The sequence below is a fragment of the Apaloderma vittatum genome, unplaced genomic scaffold, assembly GCF_000703405.1.
Source record: "Apaloderma vittatum isolate BGI_N311 unplaced genomic scaffold, ASM70340v1 scaffold43009, whole genome shotgun sequence".
NCBI classification, from domain to species: Eukaryota; Metazoa; Chordata; class Aves; order Trogoniformes; family Trogonidae; genus Apaloderma; species Apaloderma vittatum.
In genome coordinates this window covers 1-11197 of record NW_009734286.1, presented here as the reverse complement: position 1 = coordinate 11197, position 11197 = coordinate 1, and the positions used below count along the sequence as shown (strand labels likewise).

The window sequence follows — 11197 nt, the reverse complement described above, 5'->3', positions numbered from 1 at the left end:
GGAGCTGCCAGCTGAGGGGGTGCGCCGGTGCCCCCTCAGAACGTGCGGGTCCTGAGCAAAGCCTTCTCGCCGCTTCTTCTGCAGCTTCTCCGCCACGAGGATGCGAGACCTGCTCCCTGCTCTGCTGTACCTCTCGCTTGCCCTGCTGGGGCCTGGCGGTGAGTCCTCGGCCGTCCCAGCTTGGGCCCCAGAGCTGCCCGAGGTGGGGGCCAGCTCCAGACCCGTGAGAGGTGGAAGGGGGCGGCTCCACGGTGTCCCTGTCCCTGCTCTCCGGGGACACCTGTGCCATCAGCTCTTCTTCCAGCGTTACCTGTGACCCGGTGTGCCCACAGGCAGATGGAGCTGGGCTGAGGCGATGGAGCGCTCGCCTCATGCTCCAAAGTCAGCCTCTGGAGAAGCAGATTGTGGTGTAGTCACTTAAATAAGAACACGGTGTCATATCGATGTCAACAAGAGAAAAGAGTATCTCTCTCTTTCTGGTCTTATCTTTATGCAGCTCTTAGTTCTTCATCTGGTGTCCTTTAAACATCCAGAGAATACAACAGACTTGGATGCCGAATGTCAAAACTGTTGACACGTGACCCGCTTATAATTGGTATTGGTTGTATTGGCACTGAGAATCTTGGCCTCTCTTAAAGCATGATGTAGTACAACATAGCTGGGTTGTTGTAAAGTTCACCCCTTAGTAACAGTGTTTCAGAGCACAGTAGTAAGGTGCTTGTGAGTCCTGATGTGTTAAGATACTAAACATACACTCCCTTGTATATCTAGGCACCTGGTTTGAATTTGTGACCTAAGAAGCAATTTTAAGCTTAATTTTGTGCATTTATGACTCCTAAATTACTAAGATCATATAAAGAAGTAATTAGTGTGGGTTTGAAGTATCTTGTGGCATGAACTTTTGTTGCACTTCAAATATTTAAGTTACTTCCTTGTAACATGTTCAAGTGACAATTACCCACTTTTCAGCTGTTTAACTGCCTTGAAATAAGCTGTACTGTCTTTGCAGTTTATCACAATTTTAGTAATCTGACACTGCAGATATCAGTGGAGAAAATCTCTATATCACAAAAGAAAGCAGATAGTTATGATGAATAGCTCCTTCAGAAGAGCTGAGATTTGTGCGGGTTTGTTTTTCCTTCCAGATGGAGTCACTGTGCTGTCTGTCCCTGAAGTAGTTTCATTAGAAAGTGGAAGTTCAACAAATGTCACCATCTCTCTGAGGTAAAAATCATGATTGCATCTTTACTTTCTCTTTGGAATGGGGGACAAGCAAGGGGGTAGGACTTAGCAGTATACTTAAGACTGCAGACTCAGCTAATTGTTCATACAGAGTGAATCTCGTTGGTGTGACTGGCTTCTTAGTACCAGTGTGGACCACAGCAGTGCAGCATTCTCACCAACAGCCCTGTGTAGTTGTCCTCTGACAATAGCCCATGCCATTTGTATGTGAAGTTGAGCAGAAAAAAAGGTTTTATACTGCCTGCCCTATATTAGCTTACTGAACTGTCTTCTGTAAGGGAACTTGCAGTTCCTGTGTTTCTAAAAATGGATGCTTAAGAGAAGCTTGCATTTCCTAGAAGGAACACAAAAAATTTTTACCAAGGAAACTGAGCTTGCCATTTCTAGCAAAGAAATGCAGCTACTCCCAAGTGGGGGCTGATGTGCCCTAGTCTCGTTGTTTGATAAGGGCATTGGTTTTGCTATGTCAGTCACTTCTCAGGAAGGATTGTTTAAACACACACAGCTCTGCCCTTTGGGACCTCAAAGTTTGAGTAAAGGGAACAGTCAGATGAAGATGTAAGAATTGTGATAAAGAGGAAAATAGCAACCATCTAGAACTTTTATGTTTGCAAAGAAAGATGTGGAACTGTAATCTTCATGGACAAGTACCATCATTTTAACCTGGCATTTTTAAGTATTGCTGTGCAATTAAACCTTCTGGACAAATGCTCAGCAGAGTTCTCTGGGAAAGCTGCACAAGACTATGTCACTTGGAGGGTTTATATTTGAGGTGGTTTTTGTTGTGAATTGTGTGGGTTTTTTCTTATCACACTATTATAATTTTTGCCCTTCGTCACATGAAGTACATGTCCATCATTTCTGCCCCTCTTTACCAGCAAAGTGTTAACAAGTGCAGCGATCAGATTCTGGTGGCAATGACTTTGCTTTGCCACTTGTGTGGAGAAGAGGGAGATAAAATGTGGCCCCATAGCTGTCCGTCACTAGTTCAGATTAAAGAAACAGTACAATGCAAACATACGTTTGTGCTGGTGTGCCCTGAGTCCTAGGCAGGTACTGTTGTGTCTGGACTGTTCATCGTTTGCTGCAGCTGTGAGGATTTAGCAAATACCATCCCTTAGCCCTGAAGCAATCTTTATGAACTCAGGCACTCGTCTAACTTGTTTCTTCCTTCACAGGGCTCCGTTAAATGAGACACTGGTGATAACTCTTAACATTACACACTCATCAAAGCACAGCACTATTGTTGAACTGCCTGATGAAGTAAGTGCCAGCAGACTTCTGACCTTATGCAAAAGCCTGCAGCTAGTATGCCGTGACTCTCATCTTTCTTCCCTCCACTTTGCCTTGCAGGTACAATTGCCTGCAGGTCACACCAAAGCAGACTTCCAAGTGAAAGCAGATGATGTCGGACAAGTAACAGTTTATCTTTATACCATTAATTCCAACATAACTGGGTGAGAAACTGGTTTTTAGTTTCACTTACTATCCTGCAGCTTCCTAAACTTTGGGGTAACTATTCCCTCCTTATAGTTAAATAGTTAGGTGGTATGTAGTTGAGAAGCCGTGGTGACTCTTAAGCAATCCCCAGGGTATTCACATAAGTACAGGGTATGGAAGCAGAGTGATAGCCTTGATATCTTAGATTTCATTACTAGATGACTATCATAGCTTCTTAGTCTGGTTTTGATAACCCCTTGCAAAAATATCAAAGCTACGTGTCAGCTTTTCTGATCCAGGAAGCATGTGATTGTAAATGTCCAGTGGGAGAATATTCTTGCTGTACAGAACTTGTTGGGGAGTGCTAATAGCCTGATAGAGCTGTCCTCCCACATCACTACCATGAGATGTAGGTGTTCCCCTTCCTAGTTAGGGGAGCTCTTTTTTCACAGCTGTCGGTCCTCCCTAATAGGAAAAGAGGGTGGCAAGGTGGAGAATACTGGATTGTACTTTCTTGTTACCCAGATGCTGCTGAGCAACAGGATACTCCTGTTTTACTTCCTCATTTTTCTTCTGCTTTTAAGACTCAAAACAAATGCAGAGGTAAGCACTTGAAATGCTCAAGAGGACGGGCGTGATCATGAGGCCTTGCTGGCAGAGCATGAAAAGTGAAGCTCTGCTCTTGTGTAACAGACCTCGTGCTAAGGGAGTGGAAGCCATAGGGTTCCACTATGATGACCTTTTTGAAGATTTCTATGGTAAAAGGATGGAAATGAAAGAGTGAGACAAGACGGAAAGGATAGGTTGAGAGTAGGAGTGGGAGATGCCCTGAACATACCAAGGTCACAAAAGAGAAGGAGCAACTCTGTGAAACCAGCTCTGAATCTTTAGTGTCTTGTGTCGACATCTTAATTCTGTTTTCTCTCTCGAAGCAGAACAAGGCAAAATCTGCTGAAAAAAGCGTTAATGGACATTAACTAATTCTGTTTGTACTAACCATCAGACCTAGGATTCAGTTTCAAGTGATCCATAGCATCATAGTGAGATATGCTGACGAGGTGATTGGCTGGATCTATTTCCTTGCCTGGTCTATCTCCTTTTATCCTCAACTCTTTGAGAACTGGCGACGGAAAAGGTAAGGAGAACTTAAGACATGTTTGCAAGTCACTTAATCACTTCTGCAGATCGTGTTCCTACCTTCAGTTAATTCACTATAATCAAGATGGATGTGTGTGGAAAGACTAGGGGAAAGAGCAAGGCAAAGAGAGCTTGAATAAATGCAACCCTGGTGAGCTTTTATGCGTGTAGGTGAGAGGAAGCATCTTACAAACATTTAAGTTTGGCATCCAAAGAGACTTCCCCATTCCCTCTGCTTCACTAGCCAGTTGTGATGATCACCTTCAAAGATTACTTGCCTTGTAAGCTGCTTATCACACAGCTCCTTGTAGTGTTGGCATTAGGCCAGCTCCCTTTAAACAAAGCGACTCTAAGTAGAAACATTATTATATATGAAAACTAAAGCATTTGTTTTGGCAAAGGTACACTACTGTCTCTATGGATTTAGGCTAGAATGGTTTTATCAGACCAGCTGAGCTCATGGAGGGGTGAAGTTAAGCAGCGGGTTCACAAGCTTGTTAGCGAGAGCTGTTGTGAGTACCAATGCGTGGCATATGAGGGGTATTTCACCTTGCTTCCTGATGAACTCACAGCATCATGTTATCATAATGCTGGCAGCTTTGTCTTACATCAAAAATTGCCCATAAATCTTTCTAAGGTCAAGTTGTTCCTGCCTATTTTTCATGCTTTTTTTTCTTCCTTCTCTAGTGTTGTTGGACTAAGCTTTGACTTTATAGCATTAAACCTTACTGGTTTTATAGCATACAGTGTGTTTAATGTTGGACTCTTCTGGATTCCCTTAATTAAAGTAAGCATGATTATCTCAATACTTGCCAGGGTGGGTGTCTACAGAGGAGAGTTATGACATTTGGCTCATTTTGGTTTCTCTTACATTTAGGAGGAATTCTTAGTCAGTTATCCCAGTGGGGTGAACCCTGTGGCTATCAATGATGTTTTCTTCAGTCTCCATGCAGTAGCTCTCACCCTCCTCACCATCATTCAATGCTGCATCTATGAGGTAAGTCCCAATGCCAGGCTAACCTAGCAGCTCTGGCCCAGCCTCCTCTATCAGACACATCACCACTTACCTTCTGCTCCTTTTGGGCTCCAAAATCCTCTTTGTTGCACTTCCATCAGCCTTTCAAGAAGTCAAGTTTCACAATTCAGCTGCCTTTATCTTGTCTGACCTAGTAACAGCTCCAGCAAGCTTAGCCACTTCAGCCTCACAGATGTTCTGAACTTAGAAATAGACTCCTTAAGAGCTCAAAATACCTAAGGCAAACAGCCACATTCATAAAGTTCCCAAACAGATCTCTAGCCAGCATGTGATCACAGCACAAACACTACTATGTGCTTTGCTGTTTCCTCACTACTTGGAGCAGTCTTCGAGCTAGGACAGGCCCTTAGGGATTCCTGCAATTCAAGCTTTCAGCTTTTTCAACTGCTCTTCTAATCACTGCAAAGGCCCTTTTATAGTTCCCACCCATTTCACCTGAGACTAATTATTATGGTCAGGTGCTTCTTTAGTTAATTCCCATTGATTGTTACAGTCGGGTGGTTCTTTATTTAATTCCCAGTGTAAAAGCCTCTGCTCTGAACAGCCAGTTTTCTCCGGATGGTAACTATTTATATCTTGGGGTGCTTCCCTTGGTAACGCTAAACCTAAAACTGTAACAGCCCACTTGTCACTACTGCTAAGTGCAATAGTCTTATAAAGTGAAGAATTAGAAGGCAACCACAAATCTTTTACCATAATGGCATTAGCAGCCTTTTTCATATATAGAAACTCTTGGTATCATCAGACTGAACTCAGAAGATTGTTACAGGTGCGGCCCTGAGAACAGGCATTGTAAATAATATTGGCACAATATTGTTTCCTGCTTGCTCATGGACAACAGTGTTCCAAATGATTGATGTTGAATATTGCTCATCAGTTCTTGCAAACTTACTGCTGGTTATTGTAGCACTCAGTTTTAAAATTCACTTGTGGTATGAGCAACAACAGGTTTGGACTGTAACCTTGCATAGTCCTGAGCATATTCTGTATCTTACAGTGTGTCTGGGGATGTATGACCTGGCTAAGTCTAAGCGTGTCTGCATTTCTCTTTCAGAGAGCGGGGCAGAAAGTGTCCCCAGTTGTTGTTGGACTGCTGGCACTTGCATGGATCTTCACCTTCACGACACTGTTTCTTGCGGCAGCTGAGGAAATGACGTGGCTGCAGTTCTTATTCTGCTTCTCCTACATTAAGTTAGCAGTCACACTGATAAAATATTTTCCACAGGTAAATCTGAACTTTTCTGCTTTTGTACTATATTCCTGTCACCCTGAGCCTGTGGTGTATGCTCTTGAAACTCTGATTAGACCAAACCAGCAACGATTATTTATCGTCTTGTAGTGACAAAACCCAGCATCTTAAACGTTGATCTCGGAAATATTTGTACGTGACTTGCTGACTGACTTCTTGTTACGCTTTCAGGCATACATGAATTTCCGACGGAAGAGTACTGAGGGATGGAGTATTGGAAATGTATTGCTAGACTTCACTGGCGGGAGCTTCAGCCTTCTCCAGATGTTTCTGCAGTCATACAACAATGGTAAGGCTGGAACTAAGTGCTGGAGATTTTCCTAGTGGGCTGGGAGAATCTTACTGCAAAGGAGATATAAACCAGTAGATTTTCTTGGGAGAATGATGTTTGTGCTACAGTGTGGGTGGCTGTTCTTATACTGAGGACAAAGTGTCTGTACATATTTCTTTAAGAAAGAAAATGAAGTAACTGTTCCTGTGGTTTCTTCAGAATAGCCATTAATTAGCTTTGCATAAGATGTACACCACAGTCAGGCTTAAGGTGTGTCCAGCTAATAAACATGAACTGCCCTAATATGTATGGCATGACCCTCTAGTCTTGAGGCAAGACTATACTTGAGATGTTAGACTTAACTCTCTAATTCTGTATTTTACAGATCAGTGGAAGTTAATCTTTGGAGATCCAACGAAGTTTGGCCTGGGTGTCTTCTCCATAATCTTTGATATTGTTTTTATGGTCCAGCACTACTGCCTTTATAGGAGACGAGGGTATGAACCTTGTGAATAACGACTCATGAAGACAAAAACTTTAAATTGAATTTTCCCCTGGCTGACGGCTTTCAAGATGCCTACTGCCAGTTACCAAAGTACAGATTCTGATCTCTGTTTATACTTTGCTACTCTCTGACACGGAATACAAGCCGTTGCCTTTCCAAGTGCAGTTTGCCAGATGCCTTAAAGGACAGCAAGCTCTCTTGCCACCACTGCAAATGGAAAACTCATGCCTGTGGAAGCTGCAAAGATAGCTTAGTGTGAGCTGTCCAAGGAGTATGTGGGGTTTTTTCCATTAACAACAGGGAAGCGAAAGACCAGAGTGATGTCTTTCTGATTGGAAGTGAAGCACAAAGAACAGAGTTCTGGCTTCCAAAACTCCGAGATTGATGTTTAAGCAACCACTTAACGTAATGGCTGAAGACTGTGGATCTGAGTGCTGCTGCTGACTCCTCAGAGACAGATCATCATAGAACACCACTCAGGTTGGCTGTTAATAGCTCTAATGGTTCACGAAAGAATAAGGAGGTTGGTAGCAAATACACAAATATTATTAGAACTTGAACTTTGTTAAAAAAACAATATACCTAGAAGCAGCAGAAGCTGTATTCTTATTTCACTGAAAGCTCTTTTGAAGTTGTTAAGACCGGCACCCAGGTTAATCTGAACACTTCCAGTGCACTAACTTCATTTTGCTCAGTAGACTGATGTGCCTTGAATCCTAAACAGTGCATGTTAAAAATTTATCAAAGAGATTATTTCTAAGTGGATCATGTCAACAGCCCCTTGATTAAAGTTTAAATATATGTTTTTGTTCCTGGGCAATTTCTAACTATGTGTGGTATGTTCTAGGTAGAGATCAAGACCTTGAGTTACTCAAAGGTGGGCATTATATCCTTTACAGGAACTAGAACGGAGTTCGTGCATTTGCACTTGAACAATATTTGAATGCTCAAAAGCTAATATGTCTTACTGGGTGACAACCTAAGAAAAAGTAGATCCTCTTCTCTGCTAGAGACCAGAGGAGGTTTGACAGCTCATTAACACTGCAAATACTCACCAGTGAAATCAGACCTTACTGACCTCGGACTGCATTGCACTGCTGTAGTCCACATCAGAAATCTGAGCTGGAGTCATTTGAGTGATGTGCCATTCTTAAATATAAGGACAAACACCTCAGGAAATCCAACTTTGTTTTATTGTGTGTAAAATCAAGTGAAACAGCAGTACAAAAAGCAGTGTATCTTTATAGTAACAAAAATAACTTCAACTTGAAAGCCTTAAAATTTACCACTGAATTCTTAAGTTACAAAATTCAAATGCGGTATTGTTGTAATTCCCTAGATATAAAACTGGTAAATAGGCACCTGCTGGCATATACAGAATAGTCTGAGATGCATTAATCACAATGTACGTACATGGCACAGCAGTAATGTACTGAATAAGTTAGTCTGCCACCTCCTCATGGTCTGTTTACAACACTTTACCTGAAGACTGCTTAAGGAAAATATAGGTGTGTATAAATCAACCGAAGGGGATTAAGAACTCCAGTTCTGGGATAATTGTAAAGCTAGCTGGTTCACAGACCACTAGGACACTAGAAAATTAACTTAGTGTTGCAGCAAGAATCTTAAATCCTGTGGCATGTTGATTTAATCAACTTGGTGTCTTACCAGAAGTTTAGATTTGGTCAAGAGGCACTTCTGCAAATTTCTGGCATATTCATTTCTTCCATCCAATAAATCAGTGATTTAAGCAAAGTCTTCTAGAAGACATACCAAAATGCACCCCTCCTATTTCAAGTTTGATAAAGTGGAATGAAGAACCGAAGACTCTACAGCTACGAGCAGCTATCTTGCTAAGTCCAGCAACAGTGTTTTCTTTCCTGCTCCATGTTCCTTTCGTTTAAACTTGATTCATTTGACATTACAAATTACTTAGGAACAAGGAGAATTACAGTTTCCTTCTGCCAGTGAAGTTGATCTGTAGTGTGAATGAACTTTTCAGTGTACTTCACAGGCATTAATCTAACACTTCTGTGTTACTTGGTTGTTTGTTTCTTATCTGAAGAGGCTGCTTTGTACAGGCAATCCTTGCAGTGAACCGCAATGCCCCAAACCCTTCAGCATACTCTGTCTCGCTAGCACACACCGTGGGGTTAGTACAGTGCTCCTCCCCGCAGCAGTGCACAGCTCTCGGTTCAGGCATTTTAATTTGATAGCATTGGGGGACAGGACAGCTTGCTTCTAAAGGCTTAAGCACAAACCCTCTGACCTTCCATGGCAGAAACCACATTTCCTCTTAAAATAGGAAGCGTTTGTGCTACAAAAGGATCCTGTCAAAGTTGAGGCTTTTCCAGTTGCTTCCTCAGATAATGAGGGTTTGTCCTGTCCTCCTGAAAGCCATGACTACAATCAAGTCTTACCATGTACCTGCAGGGAAGACTTTAGAGAAGCACTCTGCTGAGGGGACTAGAGTTTTACTACTGCCAGTTATACCAGAAGAAGAAAAAGGAAAAAAATAATATATATAGTGTTTACCACAGTTAGGAACATGCACTCCTTCCAGACAACCTGCTCAGTCTAGTATTTGCTTCCTTGATTGTTACCAGTCTATATATTTCCCTCCCCAACCCTTCCCCAACCTGGTGACTGATTAGGACATCATGGATTGTTGCACAGCCTTCTGCAGAGATTGCCTGGTCACCAGCAGCCGTACCACTTCTTCGTTCCTTTTTGTCAGCCTCTTCCTAGCTTGGTCATGAGTGACCATTGTCATATCCCAGCCATTCACCTGGGGGGGGAAAAAAAGAAAAAAAAGTGAGGCAGGTGCATGGACACACGTTCTACAACTGTTCCATCGGAACTGTCTAGTAGACAAGTTTATGCTACAGCTTCTTTTATTTATAAGCCCCACAAACTGTCCTGGAAAGTGCCCAGAAGACAGCATTTCCCCCAGCAGAAACTTCCCAGTAGTGTGCACCTGGTACCGTGTTAGTACTTGCTTTATCTTTGGGTTTACCTGCATGATCTTATCTCCAATCTGAAGTCCTGCAACTTCCGCTGGGCCTCCTTCTGTCACCCTTGTCACATAGATACCCTGGGAAAAAAAATAAGTGTTCATTTACTAAATATGGTAGCACTAAATACACAAGGGCCATTCCACTGACAGTTCAAAAATAACTTGTATTATATTAAGGGATTCTAATTCAAAACAGGTTTGTGCAATGTTGGAAAAGAGCAAAGGTGGAGCGCTAACTTAAATTTAGCCCGCAAGTGATAACGTGGCAACGAGTAACCTTGGTAAACTGTGAGAGGACAGAATACAGGTGCAAGTAAGTCGAGCTGGCTGGGTGAGTCAGACATGCTCAGCCTGTTGCAGAGAGAGTTGTTTCACAGAGCAAAGGGTATCTGACCTTGTCGGTCTTGTCTTCAGAGAAAGGATTCTGAGTAGGATCCTGGTCAATGCCACCTCCAATGCTGAATCCCAGAATCAGATTGTCACCTTGACGGAGCTTATGTATTTCAATTCTTTGCTGAGAAGAGAAAAAGATAAAACGGCCGAGTGTTGTGATCACAGGCAATAGACACAGATGCTTGAGACCCCGTTAGATTGTCTTTCACCGAGATACCACAAACCTACTAGAGCAGGCTGCACCACAGCTCGGGAAGCGTCCCTGTTGTAGGCAGCTCTAAATCCCCTTGGCAGCACAGAACTATCACATGGAACTTGCCATCTCTCAGTCACACACAACCCTGGTGTTGACAGCAATTGCCTCTGAACTGTTCTCAGCCCTACCACAAAATCACAGGGCAGGAAGCCATCTGCAAGCTCATCCCAAGGGCGTTCATACCATGATACAGCCTTAACCACTCTGGGCTTTACCACTGCCTGGAAAACACTAGAAATCAGAGCAGGTCTCTTTAACCATGAGTCATCCCTTGATAACTACCAGCCACTCAGAGCCAGGCTCATCCTGTTCTTCATCCACGCGCCTTGTGTTCCTGCTTAACCCTATCAGTGGAAATAACCTATTATTAGGATGGTTCTCTTTCAAGATAACTTATCGACACACTTCTGTAACCCGGAGGCAGGTTCCTTGCTGTCCGATGAGCACAAGCATCCGACAATATTTATGCATTATCTCAGTGCTGTATAAATGCCAGTCCGTGCAATTCTTGACCAGGGATAAAAAGCCACGGTCTTCGCTGAAACTACCACTCGGAAGGTTCTTCAGCCCGGCCTGGCGGAAGATGCCCCCGCTCGCCGCAGGCGGCTGCCCCAGCTGACCGGCAACGGTCCTTCCCCGCCCAAACCGTTCC

The 11197-nt window shown here is 43.1% G+C and overlaps 2 protein-coding genes across 2 annotated transcripts; one reads left to right on the top strand and one right to left on the bottom strand.

Moving 5' to 3' along the window:
- The first annotated feature begins 100 nt into the window (after window positions 1-100).
- CTNS (cystinosin, lysosomal cystine transporter) lies at window positions 101-6944 on the top strand. The gene is made up of 10 exons (XM_009876191.1): window positions 101-158; window positions 1146-1224; window positions 2421-2505; window positions 2596-2699; window positions 3686-3817; window positions 4507-4606; window positions 4697-4816; window positions 5910-6080; window positions 6276-6393; window positions 6761-6944. Exons 1-10 carry the CDS (start codon window positions 101-103, stop codon window positions 6889-6891), a joined length of 1098 nt encoding a protein of 365 aa, XP_009874493.1. The 3' UTR covers window positions 6892-6944.
- Window positions 6945-9338: 2394 nt separating this feature from the next.
- Window positions 9339-10410, bottom strand: TAX1BP3 (Tax1 (human T-cell leukemia virus type I) binding protein 3; the record flags this gene model as incomplete). Its single annotated transcript, XM_009876192.1, has 3 exons — window positions 9339-9668; window positions 9897-9974; window positions 10291-10410. Coding segments are annotated over 3 exons (336 nt in total), but the record flags the coding sequence as incomplete, so codon positions are not given.
- Between the last annotated feature and the right edge of the window lie 787 nt (window positions 10411-11197).